The sequence below is a fragment of the Chrysochloris asiatica genome, unplaced genomic scaffold (assembly GCF_000296735.1).
Source record: "Chrysochloris asiatica unplaced genomic scaffold, ChrAsi1.0 scaffold00142, whole genome shotgun sequence".
Classification (NCBI taxonomy): Eukaryota; Metazoa; Chordata; class Mammalia; order Afrosoricida; family Chrysochloridae; genus Chrysochloris; species Chrysochloris asiatica.
In genome coordinates this window covers 1,274,160-1,297,400 of record NW_006408660.1, presented here as the reverse complement: position 1 = coordinate 1,297,400, position 23,241 = coordinate 1,274,160, and the positions used below count along the sequence as shown (strand labels likewise).

General features: G+C 47.9%; 1 protein-coding gene across 1 annotated transcript in view; it reads left to right on the top strand.

Moving 5' to 3' along the window:
* SSH1 (slingshot protein phosphatase 1) overlaps window positions 1–22,965 on the top strand; it is a 70,851-nt gene extending 47,886 nt beyond the window's left edge. The window contains exons 9-16 of the mRNA XM_006870502.1: window positions 1,234–1,428; window positions 3,650–3,743; window positions 5,044–5,172; window positions 8,669–8,715; window positions 10,273–10,419; window positions 11,738–11,938; window positions 16,086–16,614; window positions 21,709–22,965. Of these exons, the coding sequence (XP_006870564.1) occupies window positions 1,234–1,428; window positions 3,650–3,743; window positions 5,044–5,172; window positions 8,669–8,715; window positions 10,273–10,419; window positions 11,738–11,938; window positions 16,086–16,614; window positions 21,709–22,965 (2,599 nt within the window). The remainder of the gene's footprint in view (window positions 1–1,233; window positions 1,429–3,649; window positions 3,744–5,043; window positions 5,173–8,668; window positions 8,716–10,272; window positions 10,420–11,737; window positions 11,939–16,085; window positions 16,615–21,708) is intronic.
* The last annotated feature ends 276 nt before the right edge of the window (window positions 22,966–23,241 follow it).

Sequence of the window (23,241 nt, the reverse complement as noted above, 5' to 3'; positions counted from 1 at the left end):
TCCTCTGTACCCCAAGATCAGTTGTTCTAATCAACCCACATTGTTTTCCAAAAGCTTCTAGACCAGAACAAAATGCAGTCAAATGCTCAACTCCAGCTTGTTCCCTCAGCCAGCCCAGAGAGAGGACAGACATGTAAACCTGGGAAAGCAATATGTTTTATGCCACAATGGCACTTAACAACAACAACAGCAATATCAGGCCATTTCTGGTCAGCCTATGTGCATGCCAAGGCCTCATTCTTCTACTCTAGATTGTAATCTAGTTCACCCATTCACTGTGAAACGTTCCGCCTATATTTTTGTAATTAGAGGTAAAACAAAAGTGGCTGAATTGACGATTAATATTTACATTTTCATTATCATTGCTTCTGCCACAATTGTGCCACTTCAAGTAGTTTCTTAGTTATAGTGAGTTTCTGGAAACTCATTTCCTTAGAAAACCCAAGCATCTACACTATTTTGAGTCCCTCAGTGGCACAAATGGTTAAACAGTTGACTACTAGAGTGATGCTTGGAAGAAAGGTCTAAGGATCTTCCAAAAGGTCACAGCCTTGTGAAAACCCCTATGGAGCAGTTCTACTCTGCATGCCTGACGTGGCCATCAGAAAGGTTATTCTTGTTAAGTGCCATCCAGTTGGTTCTGACTCATAGTGACCTTGTATAGTGTTTCCGAGGAGCCGCTGATGAGTTTGAACTGCCGACCTTGGTACAAACTGACTTTGCAGTCCAGTGAGCATTTATCTGTAGCTAACCACAACACATTGGTTGCCAGGGGTGGGGGTTGGGGGGCGCGCTGAGAAATAGAAGGTGGTACTTGAGGTACTTAACAACAAAGGTCTGTTGCATATTGAAGACCCTTCCCTTCCAGCTGTTAGGCTTCATTGTGGGTCTTCTGTTTGAGGTAATGACCACTTCAGAAAAGCAGCTCTTAATTCTTTGGAGTTAAATGATGGAATGAAAAACAGCAGGTGAACCAGCCTGGTCTGGGAGAGTTGTGAAGTTACGTCCCCACCCCACATCCCTATCCCCGTTTTGGAAGTGAAATCAGATATCACAGAGATGAGGGTGTTCACTGGCAACTGTTCACTTAGGGCCTCCTTGTAGCCCCCCCCCCCCACTCTTCTGTGTATGAATGAGGCCAGTCATGAGTCCCTTAGGACCTACCTACCTGCCCTGCCCAGTCCTGCCCTCCTTGTGGCTCCCAGGCCTAACCCTCCTGCCTTCTCCCCCCAGGTCAGCCCTGCAGGTCCTCCACAAGGCCTGTGAAGTGGCCCGGAGGCACAACTACTTCCCTGGGGGTGTGGCTCTCATCTGGGCCACCTACTATGAGAGTTGCATCTGCTCTGAGCAGAGCTGCATCAACGAGTGGAATGCCATGCAGGATGTGGAGTCCACTCGGCCCGACTCCCCGGCCCTGTTCGTGGACAAGTAAGTGTGGATACCTCCCCCATCTCCCGCCCACAGACCTACTGGCTTCCTTCATGCCTGCGGGGTGCTCCAAACCCTGAATCTACACAGTGTCGGGGTTTTCCCTCGACATAGTTGTCACGAGTGTTTGGTTCACGAGGAGGGGAGATCCAGCGGCGATAGGGATAGCGAAAGAATACACAGACAAACAGAAGAAGGGAGACAACGAGGCACCCCAAAGCCAGGGTGGATACATCACTGGTGGGCAGGCTTGGGACTACAGGCATCCTGGCCTCTGCAGGCAGCAACTCACTGCCCTGCAATCTTTACTGCATGCCTTCCAATCCTTAATGTACTGCAATCTTTACTGCATGCCTTCCAACCAGTAATGCACCGCAATCTTTACTCCATGCCTTCCAACCAGTAATGCACACCTGGGGAGGCCCGGGCCTCTGCTTTATTTAGGGGAGGAGTTTCACACCAAGCTGGGAGGGACTAAAACAGGATACAGCTAACATCAGTAATTTTCCAGACATTCAGGTAACTTTACATTGTACTTCACTGGTTCGAATCCCAGGCCAGCAACTTGGAGTCTCAGGCCCAATTAACATATCTATAGCCCCTGAGGTCAGTTGGGGGAAGGTGAGAGTTCTGCAGGAGACACCCAGGTGAATGGGCTGCACCTGGAAAAGGGATTAGGGAGGATGGGTTCTTTGTCTATAGAACAAAGAACCGAGAAGTAGCTAAGATATTTTTAGTTAATCCTTTGGAGAAAAGGTTTAACCTTGAAACCTTTAGTCTCGGCTTTAGGAAAATATCACATTTATCTGTGGATTTTCAAAGGCTCCAGTGTATTAATTTAATATATATACCTGAATATTAAGATAAAAGCAATTTTCCATTAACTGCCAGTGGCCTCATTTGTTACACTCAGCCCTAGAGGGCCTCGAACCTCTGACTAGTCTTACACGGTCTGCAACACACAGGACATCTCTCCTTGGAGTTGTGCCATTCACAGTTCTAACCCAGGGCCTGTAGCAGGGAGAAGTGTGTGAAATCTCTCCCCTCTTAAAAATGATAGGCACATGTGGGTGTGAAGGCCTCTTGGCAGTAGTCAGGGGCCCAGCCTTCCCTCTTCCAGCTAGTCAAGAGTGGCTTTCCAGAGCCTCCTCCTCTGCTTATTCAGAATATGACGTCCTGTACACAGCCGTACAAGCACAAGCCAAGGGCCTTAGCAGCTGCAGCAGTACATCAGGAGCATCACGAGGCTGCCGCAGAGTTGACGTGATCTCAGGCTCCTTGATGAACGTCTCGCTCCAGCCAAACTCCTCTCCTTCCCTTTGGTCTGGCCTCCCTTTCCCTCCAGAAGTTGTTGGGTGCAGAGGGGAACTGGAGTCTAGGTGGTACTGACAGTTAAGTGTTCATCTGCTAACTGGAAAGTTGGGGGTTCAAATCCACCCAGAGACATCTTTGAAGAAAGGTGTAGCAATCCCCTTTTGAAAATCAGCCCACTTCTACTCTGATGCACATCAGGCCAGCCTTGAGTTGGAATTTGATGCAGCAACATCTGATTCAGATAGGAGCACCCAAAATTAGGAGTGGCCTGGAAGCCGTGTGATACAGGCCTGGGACACCCAGACTGGCCAGGAGGAATGAGCTATGTTTGAGTACAGAAGGGTGGTGCTCTACTGCTAAAGGAATGGTTGGAAGTTTCAGTTCACTCAGAAGTGCCTCAGAAGAAAAGCCTGACAGTCTACTTCCCCCAAAATCAGTCATTGAAAAACCTCATGGAACACAGTTCTCCTCTGATCCATTGGGGGTTGCCATGAGTCAGAGGAATAGCTTTTAGATGGCTGATGTGTAAAAGTTACAGGGAGTACAGATTTTGACCCCATGTAAGAGGATGCTGCTGTTAGGAGCTGGGCACAGTGGGGACCAATAGTGTGACTTCCCCACACCCAGGGACTCTTGAGCAGAGACTTTAGGGCTCAGTGGCCTGGGGGTGCTGTACTGACCATCCGTAACAGGGGCAGTGGGAGAGGGCTCCAAACCGCTGTCTGTCCTCTTGGTCTGCTCTACCTTCTGTTGACCCCTATGGGATTTCTTCAGATGGCGCGGGTTTCCTGCCCCCCTGAGAACACACACACACACACACACATCTATGGGACCAAACCACACTATGTTTAGACCCAGGAGCAGCTGGTGTTTCCTGTAGTTCTCCCTCATGGGCTTTTCTTTTCAGGCCAACTGAAGGGGAAAGGACCGAACGCCTCATCAAAGCCAAACTGCGGAGCATCATGATGAGCCAGGATCTAGAAAACGTGACCTCGAAAGAAGTAAGTGAACTTACCATCCTAGCAGGCAAGGGCATGGATGTTCATCTATCCTGTTCCCCATCAGTTCTGGGGACAGCAGAGCTCAGCAGAAAGAGCACAGAGTCCAGCTGAGATATTTAGGCAAATCTCTAAACCTGGGTGAGAATTCAGTGAGATAGAGATTGAACCTCAAAGCCTTCTCCCTTCTTCCCTCTTCTGCCCGACACTCATGTGCCATCTTACCAGAAATACAGCAAACCTGTCTTTTTTCCACATGATTACACCTCATGCACAAATTGTACCTGCCTTTCAGTATTTTCCTGGATCGCTTTTAAAAAAAATTTTTATAATTGTTAAGTGCCGTTGAGTCAGTTCCAACTCATAGCAACCCTGTTGTTTCCAAGGAGCAGCTGGTGAGCTTGAACCACTGCCCTTACAGTTCAAACCAACTTTGCAGTCCAGTGCATTAAACCACAGTGCCACACCAGTACTCAAATTAGACTTTAATTTTTAGATCTATTGTGCAGAAAGTACAGTATGACCATGGAACTTTTGTCCCTTCCTTTATTCACCCAGTTTCTTCTTTTCTTCAGTTGTTATTTATCCAAAGAATACAATGAATTATAAGGGGCTCTGGTAGCATAGTGGTTGGTTACACATTGGGCTGGCTGCTAACCTCAAGGTCAGCAGTTCAAAACTACCAGCCATTCTGCAGGAGAAAGACTCATCTTTCTCCTCCCGAAAGATTTATAGCCTCGGAAACGCTGTGCAGAATCCCTATGAGTCAGAACCGACTCCACGGCACACCACCACCACCACAATGAATTATATTGCCGGCTTAAGCTAGGTGACTCAGAGACACTGAAGCTGCCATTCCGAAAAAACACAGCCTTTCTGTTTCTTTAATAAATAGCAACCAGATCATACTGTGATGCCTCCCAAGGCAAGATGGAATGGACTTTAGGTTTTCACTTACTAGGGTGGTGGGTATGAGTTGATTTGTATTTGATGTTTAATTGTAAAAGTGTGGATGTTTAAAATTCAGTAGGAAGAGCTCACAGTGAATCAAATGTGGAATAATGACACATACACCCCTCCTGCTCCCCCCACCCCCTGCCAGCTTTCACTTGAAGCTGAGTGACCTCGTTTCCCACTACCCACGCCTGTGCTCTGAGTGTGTCTAAATGAAAAAGGGTTTACCAACGAGGGAGGCGGGGACATCATTTTGGACAGCTGTTTCTGTTGTACGTTTTTTTCTTTGTAGGTGGACAGACAATTGCTTACATCAACACATATTTTCTTGATATTTTCTCCTCCACAGATACGTAATGAATTAGAGAAACAGATGAACTGTAACTTGAAAGAATTCAAGGAGTTCATAGACAACGAAATGCTACTCATTCTGGGACAGATGGACAAGCCCTCCCTTATCTTCGATCACCTTTATCTTGTAAGGGGCCCCTCTGGTGGCAGTATCTGGGGTGGGGAGTATAAGCCAGACCTGAATTGTTTAGAGCTGGCACTGAATAAGGGGAAAGCCAACCCCAAACTTGAGTTCCTGGTGACCTGTCAATTCTTCAGGGACACCCCTGCTGACCCTCCTGATTGGCCTGCAGGCAGATGTTGGAGAGGTGGCACCCCCTCCAAGCTACAGACAGCTGTTTGAAAGCCATTAGGCACAGTCAGCTGGCCACTGTTCTCTCCTTCAGGCTGTAACACAGAGGCCCCAGCCAGTTAACTCCAAATGGTGAGGGAGCATACTCACCGCATTCTAGAAATTTGCCTGATATTGTTAAGGGCCATAGAGTCAATTCCTACTCATAGTGACCCTATATAGGGGTCCAAGGAGCAGCTGGTGGGTTTGAACCGCTAACCTTGCAGTTGACAGTCTAATGCTTATACTACAGCACCCACACCAGGACTCTTAAAAGTGGAAAAAGGGTAGGTAGACACAGCAGACAACTGAGGTGCAACTCCTTTTCTGGGCTTATCCCAACCAACGCCCCCGTCCCTGCCCCCATTCCAAAGCCCACAGCAAGAACAGTCTTGGGGCCAAAACTTACAGTGATTCACTTCACCTCCGTCACATGCTTAGACTCTGCTCATGGTTTAAATCTCCGTAGAAGGCAACTGGCACTTCTTCAGAGAAGACTAGATAGAAGGAGACATGATTCTAAAATTAGAGAGGCTACATAGCATGGTGGGAATCAGGCCTCCACGCCTCTTGTCGCCTCCACGCCTCTTGTCACCTTCACCCTGCTCCTCATGGAGTCATTATGAGAACCCAACCAGATCCATGGTCAAAGCTCTGAGTGCCATTTCCATAGGAGCCTGGTGGAGCTATAGGTAAAACCAAAAGGTCAGCAGAAGGAAGCCATGTTGCTATTGTTGTGTGCCATCAAGTCAGTTCCAGCTCCTAGTCACCCTATATAGGGTTAGGTTTGAACTGCCAACCTGGCAGTTAGCAGTCTGTTGTTGTTGTTGTTAAGTGCCATTGAGTCGGTTCCGACCCATAGCGACCCTGTACAGGGTTTCCGAGGGTGTAAATCTTTACGGGAGTAGAAAGCCTCATCTTTCTCCCGCGGAGCGGCTGGTAGTTTCGAACCGCTGACCTTACGGTTCGCATCCCGATTCGTAACCACTGCGCTACCAGAGCTCCTTAGTTAGCAGTCTAGTGCTTATTATATAGCACCACACCAGGGCCCATGGTAGCCATTATTACTGAAGGAAAATAGCTTCCTAGGAAAGCTGAGGAAGTATACTTGTTGAAGACATGAGTAAAATGTACTTTCTACCTGAAGGAAATCATTAAAAATTCTCCAAATATATATCAGGTAGGCATTGTTGCTGCTAAGCGCTGTCAAGTTGGTTCCGACTCCTAGTGATCCCGTGTATAACAGTGAAATGCTGCCTGGTCCTACACCAACCTCACAGTTGTTATATTTAAGTCCATTGTTGCAGACACTGTGTCACTCCAGCTTCTGACCCTCCACTTTACCAAACACATTGTTCTCCAGGGACTGGTCCCTCCTGATATCATGTCCAATGTTCTCTCCATCCTGACTTCTAAGGAGCACTTTGGCTGTACTTCCTCCAACACACATTGATTTGTTCCTCTGGCAGTCCATGGTACTTTCAATATTCTTCTCCAGCGCCATAATTCAAATGCATTAATTATTCTAAGGTCTTCCTTATTCATTGTCCAGCTTTCACATGTATATGAGGGGATTGAAAATGCCATGAATTGGGCCAGATGCACTTTAGTCCTCACAGTGACTAGGTAGGTGTAGATACAGGGCGTTCCTGGGTGGTGCAAATAGTTAAGTGCTCAGCTGCTACCCAAAAGGGTATCCTCACCTTGAACCCACCCAGAGGCACCTTGGAAGATATCTTCCAAAAGGTCATAATCATAAGAAGCCCAAATGGAGCACAGTTCTGCTCTGTACACTTGGGGTCACCAGGTATCGGAAATGACATATGGCAATTGGGAAAAAAGTTGTATGGATAGATATTTTTATATTCATTTATTTGTTGTGTTTTTAAGTATACAAGTAGATGGCACAGAAGAGCGCATCTTGAAAATTTTCTGGGGACCAAGGGCAACTGATCTCCACCTCAACAGGAAAACAGCACCTCTTCCTATCCCTCCACTAGGTGGCGATCATGGCAAGAATGCCCTGCACCCTCAGTAGAGTGTTCCCTGTTTTCTTGCTGTGGTTTAGTGCTTCCTGTCACTTTTTCCATGAGAGATACTAAAGGAATTTTAATGTTTGGGCCTCTCCCTAAAATATGAAAGCCCAGCTCGTACCACACATTGCCAGCGCCTGGCAGGAACAGTCCTCTGGGAAAGAGGTTTGCAGGAGACAAGGCTGGCTCTACTGCTCACCGGAACCCCAAGAGCATTTCCTAAGAGCAAAGTGAAGGAACGCAGCAGTTCTACAGGCGAAAGATGAGTCTTTCTGCTCCTGTAAAGACGTACAGCCTCAGAAACCCTGTGTAGGGTCGCTATGAGTCAGAACTGACTCCATGGCACACCCCCACCACCAAGAGCCCAGCGACCATTTCCTCCTTCCACATCCTCCAAGCACCCAGAAAACGGAGTTTGTTTTTTAATTAATATCATTTCAAAAGTATTCCATGAAAACAAGTTGTACATAGTTTGGAAATATAAATTAAGTCTAAAGGTGAAACTAAGCATCTCACTCCCACAAATCTAGAGGTAATCACTCAACATTTTGGTGTATTTATTTTCCTGATTTTTTGTTTGTTTGTTTTTTTCTGTACGTATATATAACTTTAAGAAAAGAGAAAAGGAACGAATCAAACTATATAGACTTGAATATCCTGCTTTTCTTTTTTTGTTAATGTTTTTCATTATGTGTCAGTTTGATGTTTCTCCATGTTATCAAATATTCGCAAAAAGTATGATTTCTTTTCATGGTTCTAGCATATGGATTGGTCCTAATGCATGTTATTCATTTCCTCTTGCTGGCCCTTTGGGTTGTTCTTACAATTTTGTGACCCTGAAACTCCGTGTGAGTCCTGATTGTTTCCTCAGGATAGCTCATTGTAAGCGCAATGACAGGGCCAGAGGATGTGAACGTTTTTAATATTGCCGAAATACTTCCCAGGAAAAAAAAATAGAAGGCCCCCTCCATTAATTAATGGCATGGGAAAGTGCTTCTTTCCTGAGTAGGAAGCTGTAGGAGTCTTAGGAAAGGAAAGAAGAGACAGGAGCGGATTTTCCAGTCTTTTTTTCCTTCCCTAGGGCCTAGAGGCCAGTGAGTGCCTGTCGGCTCCCCTCTTTCTCACTGGGGAGACCCCTGATCTGAATTTGCTTTCTGAGGTGCCACGCACACCAGGCCTAGGGTAAACCGAGCCTCCCGCAAGCAGCTCTTAAGACCATCGAGTGACACTCACAGGGGTCTGTGTGATCTGTCCCCTAGGGCTCTGAATGGAATGCATCCAACCTGGAGGAGCTGCAGGGCTCTGGGTGAGTCTGCGCCCCTTGTCTCCCCTCACCCTCCCAGGCAGCCCTGAAACCCAGGGCTGCCTGACTTTAATGACTGGCAGCCAGGTCTCTCTAGTGGCGGGCAGGCTGTTCGGCAGAGCTAAACTGGTTCAAAATGCCACGTCCTAAATAATTCATGAGCTTTTGATTTGACTGGGCTTTGCTTGAGTTGGAAAGGAGGTTTCTAAATCACACCCGAGTAGTAAAGACAGCCTGCACACAGATAAGCTGGGTGTCCCTTCCCACCACCTCCCTGTCCTGCAGAGATGCGCAGTGTGGGTCCCCACACTTGCTCCTTCTCCCAAGTGTATAGGTCTGGGTCTGGTGGGAATCTTGCCATTCAAGACTCAGTACTGGCCGGAGACATATGCCTGTCAGTCTGAGCCATTTCAAATCCCCAGCAGCAGGGATTAAAGCTGTTTAAATCAGGACCTTCAAAACAAATGTCTGGACATTTTTTAAAAAAAACAAAAACACAGCCACAAAATCACCATCCTGTGGGTTTGACATGGTGGCATTCTTGAATTACTACATTTAAAAATCAAGACTAAACAAACCTTAAAATACATCTTGAAAGTTACTGGTTGCAGAATCTTATACTCTTAAAATGTAGGTTGCTCATCCTGGGTATGCTATCCATCTCACTGGGAGTAAACAGATGAACTTTTAAAGGGGCTTCAAGGAGCTTCAAGACTTCAGCGGTCTAAGCGCCTGGCTGTGGACCACAAGTTGGGGGGTTCTAGCACACCCACCACTCCGTCAGCTGCCATAGAGGTGGCAGCTTAGGAAACCCTCTCAGGGCATTTCTACTCTGCCCTCTAGGATCAGAATCAACCCAACAGCCATGGTTTTCAATAGGTCTTTTTAAAGCATTTATAAGGATTGTCTTATAAAATCCGCTGGAGATGCTTTCTAACTCCTGAAATTATTTTTGCTCTTTCAAAAATAGAAGTATTGATTTAAGTTAGAGAAACGCTGAATCTCGGTTCATGGGTCCTCACAAGTATTTACTTACTTACCTCCTCCCTGCCTTGTTTCAAAAAGGATTTGATGCACTTCCCAAAGACATAAGCAATGGATGACATACTCTGATTCTTAACTATTGATAAGTGAAGACTTTCGCTTTATTCTCAAATTTCTCTGTATTCCTGACAGTCATAAATGATGAAGGCTTTCGGGAGTTTAGACATAAATACATTTATTTACTGTCTAGAGTCCACATTGCTTAGCACTACCTTGAAGTGATTTTTCCTTTTTACGAGGCTTTAAAATTTTTATTTTTTTGTAAAAAAAAGAAATTGAGGGGTTTTTTTCCATGTACTGATCATACATCTTCATTATATAGGAAGCACTTTGAGTAAAACAACCAGGCAGAAGCAAAAGCCCCACCACAGCCATGTGCCTTTGTTAATGTTTTGGTGCATTGTATTTTTTCTCTGCCCAGTTTTTTTTTTTGTTGCTTTGTTTTTTGGTTTTTTAGTATTCTGGTTCAGATTCTCCAAATTTGCTTTGGTTTGTCTGTTTGTGTTCTCGTTGCAGTGTTGACTACATTTTGAATGTCACAAGAGAAATCGATAATTTTTTCCCCGGCTTATTTGCATACCATAATATTCGCGTTTATGACGAAGAGTCCACAGACCTTCTCGCCCACTGGAATGAAGCCTATCATTTTATAAACAAAGCAAAGTAAGTGGCGGGAGGAACAGCAAAACCAGGTCCAGGTAACGGACCGATGAGCAGGCACTGTGTAGATGGCACTAGCTGACCATCCCTCGACTTTAGACCACAGGGCCCCAAACACCAAAAAGGGAGATAGTTGTGGGTTTCTCTAAAGGCCCTCATGATCTTGTCCTCGCCACCCAGTCTCATTAGCAACACTGTTTCAGGCAAGGATCTGATACCAAGTGGGCATTCTTCGAGTAGCTGAGCAAAAGGCAAGAGAAGGGAGAGAGCCGGCCTAAAGCAACTTACTTATGGCCAGTGCCTCAAGCCTATGTCTCTGGCAGAGTCCGTGCAATCTTCCTGGTTGTGGACCACAGGGCAGACCCACGCGCCCCTGAGCCTATCACAGGCCTCACCCTTCTTTTGCCCCACCGTCTTCTCCCCAGAACTGCTCTGTTTTATTGAAGCTGGGAACAGAAAGCCTTAAGACCTTTAAGAAAAACCACTTGCTGGTAAGCCGCTCCCCCAGGTCAGAGCTAGGTCCTGTGTCCCTGTATGGGCCTTGGGTGGGGTCTCCAGAGCAGCAGAGACTTGGGGAGGCATTGTAAGCATGAGGTATAGGACACCAGCCTGCTCCCACTTGGCAGCTGGGCTATTTCTAACGTCAGCAGGCCGACGGGTGGGTCTCTCCACTGTACAAATAAAGTTTCACAGGTGGTGACCATACCAACGTCTTGTTCAGGAGCAAGCGACTTCGAGAGCCCCTGTTGATAGTCATTCCTACCTGTTGAATCAGCTGTTCTTGGGCCAGTATCCCTCCTTACAAATGCTGTAGCCCCCCATCTCCTTTTGCTGGCCCTATTCTGACTTGGCCTGGGTCAGGGTGCCTCCCCATCCTGTTCCTGCTCCTTGACCCTCTTTCCTGGAGCCCTGCAGCTTTCTATTTATTCCCTAATCCCATTTCCTGAAAGCAGCTCTTTCTCCCACCACAGACCAGCTGAGCCACTTTTTCCCCAAGGGGTGTTGCTTCCCTTGGAAGCCCCCTTCTGTCCCTGAAGGCAACCCCCTTGGAGCTCTCCCTGAAGAACTTGGATGGGAAAGGCAGGTCCAGCTTGCTCATCCATTGTACACGGATTGGTTTTATAGTGCAGTTCTATCCTTCCAAAGACTGGTAGGTGTCTATTCCATAAACCAGTCAGACCCAGCAGGATTTGGGCCATGAGAGAACTTCAGGGTATTAATTAATTAATTAATTAATTAATTAATTTAATTGGGTGAACAATAAAGAAGGTAATTGCTTCGACCTTTTAACTCCCTCTCTCACCCCTCCCCATCATGGCAGGAGGAACCATTCCAAGTGCCTAGTCCATTGCAAAATGGGGGTCAGCCGATCAGCGTCCACTGTCATCGCTTACGCCATGAAGGAATTTGGCTGGCCTCTGGAGAAGGCCTACAACTACGTGAAACAGAAGCGCAGCATCACACGGCCCAATGCTGGCTTTATGAGGCAGCTGTCTGAGTATGAAGGCATCTTGGATGCAAGGTGGGTACACCACCACCTGAAGGGAGGCAAGAAGCCTGCAGCTACATCAGCCCATGCCAGTGGGCATTGGAGCGTGCTACCGCGGCTCCCAGCATCAGCATCCCCAGCAGAAAGCCTGCCTGCTTTCTGGGGAGCTGGCCAGAGGAAACCAACTATTGGAATTGGAAGGGCAGTTTCCAGGAGGGGTCTGTTTAACTTGTTGGCACACACCTACAGGGCACTGTGCTGCTGGAGAAAATAAAGTCTGATTTCTAAACCCAAGACAGACCTTGTGTGTGATGGGTATGAGCAACCCCCATTCCATCAGTCGAGGCTTCACATCAGAGGCTTCGGGGCAGGGCACACGCCTCAGTTTCCCCCTTGGGAGTTGGAATCAGACCTCCCTGGTAGATTGTTGTGAGGCTTGCATGAACAGTGCAAATTTACCTTTCGAAACACTGCCCAATCTGGCCCAAGGGAAACACTCAAGAAACCTCCCTGGCATTTTTGCATCTCTGGTCCCCACCCAAAGAATGTCTGCCAAGTCGAATGTCTCCTCCTTTTACAGATAATGAACTGGCCCTGAGAGGTCAATGTGTCCCACCTCATACAGCCAGTAGGCACCCAGGAAGCTGTGCACCTAGGCCTATCTGGGAAGAGGACCTGACAGGCCTGGGTGCATAGGGGTCCCAGGAAGATTCCCTGCATACCAGGCCATCCAGTTGGAGACCAGCAGCCTGGTCCTCACTGCCCCTGCTCCTGTCTGTTCCATCTGGACATGATAAGCAAACCTCTGACAGTGCTGGCATGAAACCCCAGCTAAGTTCAGCCTGCTCTGGGAAAGCAGGAACACCTGGCTGCACTCAGCAGCTCCAGAGAGTATCTCTGGACTCTGCTGTCCTCCCAGGGGGAGCTGGGGATGGAGAGCCAGGGGAAGGAGGAGAAGTGTGCGGTCTGCTCACCTCTTCCTGAGCCTGTCAATGCCCTGTGCAGCCTACCCAGGGCCTCCAGGCAGCATGACATTGACCGTGAATTTCAGCCCAGTCTGAGGACCCTCTTGGCCTTGCCTGGAAGTGCATAGAAATTAATCCTCCAGGTACTTCCTTGCATAGAAGAACAGCACATTCTTAACGTGCACCGTGGTTTTGCATTTACATCTGTCTTCAGTGTTTCAGTTAATCATTACAACCCCAAGATGCTGGTAGGACAATGTGTAGAAGGCCTCTTCTGGAGGTGGGTGACTTCCCTTAGTTTACGCTAAGCTTTTCTCCCGATTTTTCAGCCTTATGTTTGAACCATGTTATTATAAAAGTAGACTTTGGTAGCGTAGTGGTTACGAATCGGGCTGCAAACCTTAAGGTCAGCAGTTTGAAACTACCAGCTATTCCATGGGAGAAAGATGAGGCTTTCTGCTCCCGTAAAGATTTACAGCCTCGGAAACCCTGTACAGGGTCACTATGAGTCGGAGCTGACTGCACGGCACATAACAACAACTACAACCACAGTCTAGAAGAATATGGCTAAAAAAAAAAAAAACTCACCCATAATCTCTCTAACCTAAGCCAGTATTTTCTAGGCTCTTCCATACATGGTTCACATAGTTATATCAGTATATATGGATGTTTATATATACTCTTTGCTCTCATCCCATTTGAGGACCAAGGTGCACCTGACCCAAGCCATGGTATTTTCAGTAGTCTCATATGCATGTGAAAGCTGGACAATGAATAAGGAAGACCGGAAAAGAATTGATGCCTTTGAGTTACAGTGTTGGAGAAGAATATTGAAAGTACCATGGACTGCTAGAGAACAAACAAGTCTGTGTTAGAAGAAGTACAGCCTTCAGAATGCTCTTTAGAAACTAGGATGGCAAGACTTTGTCTCTCATACTTAGGGCATGTTATCAGAAGGGACCAGTCCCTGGACAAGTACATTATGCTGAGAAAAGTGGAGGGTCAACAAAAAAGTGGAAGACCCCCAATGAGATGGATTGGCACAATGGCAGCAGCAGTGGGCTCAAATATAACAACATTTATGAAGATGGCACAGGACTGGGCAGTGTTTTGTTCTATTGTGCAGAGGTTGCTCTGAGTCAGAACCAACTTGACAGTACTAACAACATGCTGTTGTGTGCCCTCGAGTTGGTTTTGACCCATAACGACCCTGTATAGCGTTTCCAAGGAGTGACTGGTGAGCTTGAACTGCCAACCTTGCAATTCAAATGACTTTGCAGTCCAGTGCATTAAGCCACAGCACCACACCAGGACTCTTACAGCGTAAATAAACCAAAAAACAATAACAAAAAAAAAAAATTGCCTTTCAGTTGATTCTGGATCCTACTGACCCTATAGGGTAGAATAGAAAAACTCGAAGACACTTAACAACAGCAACAACCTTTTTGGAAGTCAACTGCCACATCTTTCTCTCATGGAGTCACTGGTGGGCTTGAACTGATGACCTTCTGGTTAGCAGCTCAGGGTGGTTTTTCTATTCCACCCTATGGGGTCAGTGTGAGCCAGCATCAACTCAACGGCAGTGTTTTGTTTTGTTTTTGTAGTTGCTGTTGTTTTGATTTATCTATGTTGTTTTGGAAACCCAATCAGGGTCACTGTGAGTCGGAATCGACTCATGGTAACTCTCTATAGGGTTCCCAAGGAGTGGCTGGTGGATTTGAACCACCAGCCTTAAGGTTAGCTGTCTAGTGCAGATCCTACAATGCCACACCAGGAACCCCTTGATCACCCATGGGGGTAATTCAATTCTACTCGGCCCTGAAGAGCCACTATGAGTTAGATTTGACAGCGATGGTTTATAATCTTTCCGGAAGCAGATTGATACGTTCAACCACTGATCATTCAGTAACTAGCTAAGAGCTTAACCAGTGTGTCACCACACTATAGATTGTTGTTAAGTGCCATTGAGTTGGTTCCGATTTGTCATGACTCATAGGCTTTCCAAGGCTGTAAATCTTTGCAGGATCAGAAAGCCTCATGTTTTTAGTTTGGAGCAGCCGGTAGGCTTGAACCACCGACTTAGTGGTTCAAAGTCCAGTGCTTGTCCTACAACACCAGCATGTTCCCCACATTATAGATTGTTGTTATCATTAAGTGCTACTGAGTCAGTTCTGACTCATAGTGACCCTGTTTAGGGTTTCTGAGGAGTGGCTGGTGAGTTTGAACTACTGACCATGCGGTTCAAACAGACCTTGTGGTCCCGTGCTTATCCTACACCTCCACACCAGGACTTACATACATTATAAATGGAAGACTTTTCCTCTCAAGCGACAGAGATGCTGAGAGGCAGTGGAATTGGTGTGCCTAAACAGACCGGCATGTGACTAGGAAGTCATTGAAGGCTTGCTGGGTAAACCTAGATGATGTTCTGTCTGTCTTAGTTTCTGCGTGGTGTTGTAAGAGAATTCACCCAAGCAGGTGGTTTTAAACAACAAAACTTTGTGTTCTTATGGATCTAGTGGCTGCAAGTTCAAATCAGAGTCTCAGTGATGTGAATTCCTTCCTGGTCAGTAGCTTCTAGTGTCTCTCCTCCCAACCCCCATATGTGTGCCTGATCTAATCTAACCTTTTTTTTTTTTTTTTTAATAATCTACTTTTTATAACTCAGAAGTGATTAGATTTAGAACCCACCCTAGTCAGGTATGATCTAATTAATATAGCAAAGTAGCTATATTTCCAAACAGGATTACTTCCATAAGTATGTTGTTATTAAGTGCCATGGAGTTAGTTCCAACACATAGGGACCCTGTAGAAGGTTAGCAGTCTAGAGTTTATCCTATAGCAAGCACCATAGATAGGGTGCTGTTGTTGTTACGGGCTGTCAGGTTGGTTCCAGCTCAGGGTTTATAAGGAGTACCTGGTGAGTTTGAACTACCTATCTTGTGGTTAGAAGTCTAGTGCTTATCGTACAGTGTGCCACACTGTCACAGGTGTAAGGATTTGATGGGGATGCAGTTCAGTCCCTAACAGTGTTCCAGAGTGATTTCTTCCAGTTTTTCCTTTCTCTGGAACACAGGAGTAGAGTGTTTTACCTGACCAGCTGTGGAGTCTGCACCTAACATCTCCCCAGCCTTGCTCCCTGCGCCCCATCTTCCAGACACCTCTGGATACTCTCCTCCCACTCACCCCCCCCCCTCTGTCCTTTCTCCCCACAGCAAACAGCGGCACAACAAGCTATGGCGCCAGCAGGCCAGGAGCAGCGCCCAGCAGGCCGTGGAGGATCCTGGGGACTGCCTGCCAGGTGCCCTGGATGGCTCCCTGGAAGCCCGGCTGCCAGGCCTTGACACTGCTGCCCAGCTCGGGCTCCCGGGAGGGCTTGCCGTCCCCTGCTGTTTCCAGCGACTCTCAGACCCCCTCCTGCATTCCCCCGACAATGACACTGGCAGCTCTGTCCACCTCAATGACCTGGAGAGGGACACTTTGGTGGAGGAAGCCGTTCAGTCTGCAGAGGCTCTCACGCCCGCCAGCTCCGGACCCTATGAGAAGGAAGTGAAGAATAAACCAGAGTCAGGGATTGCCAAAGCCCAGCATGGCCTCCTGCCCCAAGTGGAGGAAATGGAAAGGGAGGAAAGCCTAGCAGCAGGACAGTGGGGACAACCCCTCGCCCAGCTGGAGAAAAGCCTGCTCAACCGGGAAAACCTGAACAACAACAACAGCAAGCGGAGCTGCCCACAGGACTTAGAGGTAGGCATGGAACGAGTGCTTGCCCCCCCCACGCCCCCCACACACACACACACACATGCACACGCACACACACTCACTCACCTCCTGCCTGGCTTCTTAGAACAGCCCCTGTTGCCCTACTCTGGCCAGTCATGCCTTCCCACTCCAGCCACCAGGGGGCGCATTTCAGAGCAGTCTTGCTGGGTTGGTAGGGGCTTAGAGTATGAGAAATGTTGAAGGTTGTGGGTCAGAGACCCCTAGGATAGCTGATGCCTCACCTACATCCTGAGCAACACTTCCAGCCAGGTGTCTTACCTTTTTCTAAACTTTTTATTGTGAATGGAATGGAGGTTTACAGAGCAGATCATCAGTTTTGCATTTAATGAATCCTAGTACTTTTATTTCATTACGGTGATTATAATCCCCTCCATGTACCAGTTAGCTATATTTACCTCTATTCACTTTAACTCTGGCATTCCTCCCGTGTCTCCTGCTACCTCTATCTTTCCTCTGCCAACCTCCCTCTTGTGTATCGCCTGCAGTTTCTTTTTCATTACGTATCATGTAAACCATATAAACCTATCACCCACCTTCCATGTCAATCAATACATGGCTCTGTTTCTGATTGTTTTCTGTGAAAGTTTAGTATATGGCTATTCTTGTTTCAGCTCACCCTTTACTCACTTCCTCACATTCTTGATTATTTTTAAATAAACCCCAGATACGTCATTTTATTCATAAATTCTCCATAATACTATTTTAAAAAACAAAAATAATCTGGTTGCCATTGAATTGATTCTGACTTATGGTGACCCCATGTGACATGACAGCTAAGCTCTGTAGGGTTTTCTTGGCTGTGTGATGCTGTAGGGTAAGCACTGGACTGCTAATCGCAAGGTTGGCAGTTCAAACCCACCAGCTACTCCTTGGAACTGACTCAGTGGCACCTAACAAAGGCAGCAGCAGTCAAACTGCCTACCCTTAGGTTAGTTGAGTGCATGTCATTTGACCAGGGATCTCCACCCATAAAGATAGGTGCTGTAAGACTTCTCTGCCTAGAATGAGTCCGCCGTGGCTTAGCCATGAGCGTCAGACAACAGTGCAGCTAGGTATGGGGTGGGGTGAAAGACAGAGCCTGCATTCCCCAGGCAGAATTGGATAGAAAGAGTGATACCATCAAAGGGACAGTTCCTAGAGATACCCACTCACCTAGTCCACTCATCTTTATAAGCAGATTGGGGAGGGGATAGTGAGCACATAGTGCAAGGGCACTTTATGTGTAAACCGCGAGTGGTAGCAAAGACAGACAAGTGTCGGTGGCGCCTGGTGAAACAGCAGAAAGCAGGTGATGAACTGGAGACTTGCTTCAGCTGGTGGTGAGCCTCTGAGGTCTGAGAGAGCTTGGCATGTTGTAGGGGCAGCCATTAGAGAGGTGGCAGAGACAGGAGGGGCCCTCAGCCCAGACCCCCTTTCTCTGATGGCAAGAGGAAGCTTTAAGACTCCTCTGCCCGTGGTCTGTCAGCAGCCTGATGGGGGAAGCTAGTGGCAGGGGAGAGACAGGCAGATAAAGAACACACTGGAAGTTTGCTGCCCCTCCTATGGTCCACAGCACGCTATCCTGGGAGGGGCCTTTTTAAAAATTATTATTATTTAGGTGAAAATATACACAAGAATCCATCCATTCATGTGTAACTCCGTGACAAAGGTAAACACTTCACATTGCTCTGCCATTCTCCCTAGCCACCCTTACTGTTTCCCCACCGTTAGCCTAGACTCTGCCTTCTTTTTTTTTTTTTAATGTTTTGTTGTGAATTATGTGATAGTTTACATGGGAGAACATTAGTTTTACATTCATTCTATCGTATATCGTCTCATTGCCATGTTTACAATCCCCTCCATGCAATCCTTCACCCGTACCCCCCAGGTCTCCAGCACACAGTCACTCTCCCTCTCTGGATCTAAAGTCTCCAGCTGCTCCATCGCTCCACGTCATCATCTCTGGCTCCATTTCAGGCATCACTGATTCTCTGGGTAGGGTCCCACTCTCCTTGCTATAAAACGTCTACCTTTACATTTCCAACCCTCACAATTATTCACTATTGTATCACAAGAGACCCGTCTGCATTTCATTGCATGAGCCCCGCCTAGTCAGATTGAATACTACTCACTGGAGATTCTACCTTCCTCCAGGCCCTTCTTGCCTTTGTAGCCCCCCACCCCCCATTTTGGGTAGCCAATGTCCAAGTTGTCCATCCCTGTCTACTCTGTGTGTGGAGGGGGTGGGAATAATTCTTGCTGTAAGGACTTGTTCCCTCTTTTGAGCTACTGCTTTCATAGGTGTAAGTCAAGTTCATCAAATTGTATGAGAATACTTTTTTTTTTCCTCTTCTTTTTACTTCTGGTTGAGCTGTGATCATCCAGTCACTGAAGCTAGGATAAGTGGGTATTATCTGCAAGTGTGGGTGTTCTTATGCATATGCCCTCTCTTCTTAGCCTCTTTTTTTTTTAATGTTGTATTGTGAATTATATGATAGTTTACATGAGAGAACTTTAGTTTTACATTCATTCTATCGTATATCATTTCATTGCCATGGTTCCAATCCCCTCCATGCATCATCAACCAACCAATGGGTATATCCTACAAATCCGACCCCTACACTACACCCCCCTCCCCCCCTGCCCCCAGTCTTCAGCACACAGTCCCTCTCCCTCTCTGGATCCAAAGTCCCCAGCCGCTTCATCTAGACTCTGCCTCTTCAAGGTCTGCTCTGTGTGTTAGACTTACAGGCATACCTCCTCCTATTGTGCCTCACGTCACTGTGCTCTGCAAAGACTGCATCTCTTACATGCTGATGCTTTGCGGCCACCCTGCAGCCAAGCAAGTCCCAATAATGTGCACTCACTTTGTGACTATGTCACGTTTTGGAAACTCTCACAAAAGCTTTCTCACGATACTTGTTGTTAAGTACTGTGGAGTCAGTTCTGACTCATAGTGACCCTGCACAGGGTTTCCAAGGCTATAAATCTTTACGGGAGCAAAAAGCCTCATCTTTCTCCCGTGGAACGACTGGTAGTTTCAAACTGCCGACCTTGAAGTTAGCAGTCTGATTCATAACCACTACACTACGAGAGCTCATGATACTGCTGCATGTTTAACACACTACAGTACTCCTGACTTTTATGTGCACTGGAAAACAAAAACCTTGAAGTGACCAGCTCACTTTCTTGTGATACTCACTTTATTGTGGTGGTCTGGAACCAGCCCCGTGCTATGTCTGAGGTATGGCTGCATCATCCATTTGATCACATATAGACAATTCTTTAAAAGTGCTCGGTGCTCAAGGCTAAGACATTCATTATTAACTGAGCTTAAACTGTTATTCAGTCTAAAGATGGCCCTGTAGGATCTTTGCAGTTCAGGATTTAAGACTTGCTTCCTGACAGTAGATGTGGGGGGTTCCTCCAGTTGTGATGGCTCCTCCTGCCCCCCCCCTCCCCCCAGGCCCTCTCCTCTCTTGCCCAGTCAACACTTGCTGGTCTCCTCTGAGCTATCAGTGCCTCTGGAAGGACCTTCCCTCTCTATTCTGGCAGTTTCCACCAGAGGGCAGTGGGCTCCTTGAGGGGAGGGACTGGGCGTGAGGCAGATCTGACACCTGATGGCAGGTGCCCAGATGTGTGCTGAAGAAATTAATCCTCTTCCACCCATCCCCGTGGTTCTGAGAGAGATTCTTTCAGATCTCCCCTGGTCGATGTCAGCCCAGAGAGGGTGTAGAAGACAGGAAAATGGAGACACTTTGGTTAGCACCCCAGACAAATGTGTGGGTCAAGACTTCAGATCTTCATGGGGGCTCCGAGTGATTTCTCAGGGCAGAGACTTCACTGGAGGACCCAGAGCTGGCAATGGGACCCTAGTTAAGATCTGACTGCTGAAGACCCCCGTCCCGCACTACACCCTCCTACCAAGGAGCCTCCCATCACCAGAGCCACAACTCAGCTGCTCTGACTTTCCCAGACTGGACCAGCCCGGCCTTCTTGCCCCAGGGACCTCAAGGATGGTGTTAATCCTTGCCAGTCAGCTGGCCTTGCCCAAACTTCTCTTGGCAGAGAGACAGCTGTGAGAAACCTAGGCCCCAGCTCTCTGCCAAAAGGATTTAGTCTTAAACCAGCGGTGGAATCTCACTGCTAAACACCTCGGACAGGGTCAGCTCCCCCACCACCACCCCCCGTTCTGCTTTGCTCCATCTTTCAGCCAGAGGAGCCGCTCTTTTCCTGTTAACCCCCTCAACCCAGAAGCAAAGGAGGCTTGGTGGCACAACATTCAACACTCAGTTGCTAACCAAAAGGTTGGCAGTTTAAACCCAGTTTCTCCGCAAGAGAAATAGTAGCAGTCTGCTTCCTGAAAGATTATGTCCTTAGACGCCCTCTGGGACAGTGCCACTCTACCCTGTAGTGTTGCTGTGAGCCAGAAGTGACTCGGCGGCAGACAGCCACCACCAGAGGTTTTCTCTCAGAAGTGCTGTAGATGTGTGTTCCACTAGGGTGTGAAGCCCACGGTGGCCCTAATGGGCTTTTGCGTCCAGACCTCTGGAACCTATATTTAGCTCTGTGTTGAGTCTCTCAGAGCACCGTGTCAGGCCTGGGCCCTCGACCACAGCTGGGTGATGGTTCTTTGTGGCACACTGGGACCATGCTAGACAAGGAGGCTTCCCATGTCTAGTATAAAAAGGTAGTTTTTTCAGAAAGGAAGAGGCACTGAACTCTCACAGTGCTGTGAGGGTAGGCATGAGACTCCTGTGTTCCAGGTGAGACCAAGGTTTGGAACAGGTCACCCAGAGCTGGTGGCAGAGGCAGGTTGAGAAAGGAGGCCCTGCTTGTTCTGACCACTGGCTGTGGATGTAGCTTCTGGAAAGTTTAGGTGGGTCTCTCCAGCCCACCTCTAACGTATGTTGTTCATAGCAGAAGCGGTTCTGAAGGTCCCTATCCGTGTCCCTGATGACAGGAGAGCATAACGTCTCCATACACTTTCACTCCAGTCTCCCCAGCACCCCAGCCCCTGGAGATTTTGGTCTTTGGATTCTTCCTTTCCACTCTGACAGTGTTCTTATCCACTTTCAGCATGATGCTCTCTTTGGGGTCCTCAATAAAGTGAAGCCTTCCTACAAATCCTGTGCTGAGTGTATGTACCCTCCAGCCAGCGGGCCTCCTGAGGCCTTTGGGGAACAGTGTGAGAACCTCAGCACCCCGGCCATCTGCACACAGCCAACCTTCCTCCCCCACTTCACATCCTCCCCCATGGGCCACATGTCTAGCAGGTCCCGAGCTTTCGAGAAGCTGGCCTTTGGCCCCACCGAGACACCTCCACCTCTACCACCAGCAGGCTCCGGCTGGCCAGACACCAGTGACTCTCCACCTGGGGCTGCCCCAGACCCACAGGCTAGCCTTCTGGAACCTTCCAGAGAGACCCCAAAAGTTCTGCCGAAGTCCCTCCTTGTAAAGAATTCTCACTGTGACAAGACCCCTCCTAGCATGGAAGTGATGAAAGAAGACCCGGCACCCAAGAGAGACCTAAAACCAGCTAAGGACCTGAGGCTCCTTCTGTTCAGTAAAGAATCTGAGAAACCAACGGCCAACAGCTATTTGATGCAGCACCAAGAATCCATCATCCAATTGCAGAGGGCAGGCTTGGTTCGCAAACACACCAAGGAGCTAGAAAGGCTGAAGAGCGCACCAGCAGACATGGCTGCCCCCTCCAGAGATGGCACCACCAGCAGGTTGGAAGCCAGCATTCCTGAGGAAAGTCAGGAACTGGCTCCGCTCCATCCGTCGGGGCTTCCAGCTTTGTCCTGCCAGGCCGTGAGCGATGGGAAATCGGAGGCTGTCCCCTCGCCCCTGGAAGGAGCCTCTCTTAAGAGCCCTTCTCCCTGGCTCTGCCGCCTGGATCACACTAGTCATTTCTCGAAAGACTTCCTGAAGACCATCTGCTATACCCCCACCTCATCTTCCATGAGCTCCAACCTGACTCGAAGCTCCAGCAGCGACAGCATCCACAGTGTGCGAGGGAAACCAGGACTGGTGAAGCAGCGGACACAAGAGATCGAGACTCGGCTCCGACTGGCCGGCCTCACAGTCTCCTCCCCACTCAAACGCTCCCACTCCCTCGCTAAGCTCGGAAGTCTCAACTTCTCCACAGAAGACCTGGCCAGTGAGGCTGACGTGTCCACCATCACTGACTCCCAGGATGCCAAGTTCAGTGAGTCTTCCTTCTTGCATGAGCCCCAGCCAAGCCCCAGTAACACAAACGTGGCCTCTAAGCCATCAGGGAAAACTGCCCCAGGACACTTAACCAGTCCATCAAAGGAGAGCAAAAGCTGACCTGCTGTTGACTGAGTTTGAACTTAACCTTCTCCAGTGATCCCTTCTTTAGCTTCACTCTGGGTTCTGGTCAGCCCTATACATCTTGACTTCTCCTTCAAAACAAAACAAAACTGAAGTTGTCCTAACGTGTTCCGCTCTCTTGCCATAGAGAGGATGATAAGAAGGAAAACTAAGTAACATGCAGAACAAGTTAGAATGGGAGATTGCCACCCTGTGGCCTCGGAAAGCCAGGTACTGTTGGCCAGTCCACACCAAGCAACTCCTCAAGTCGTG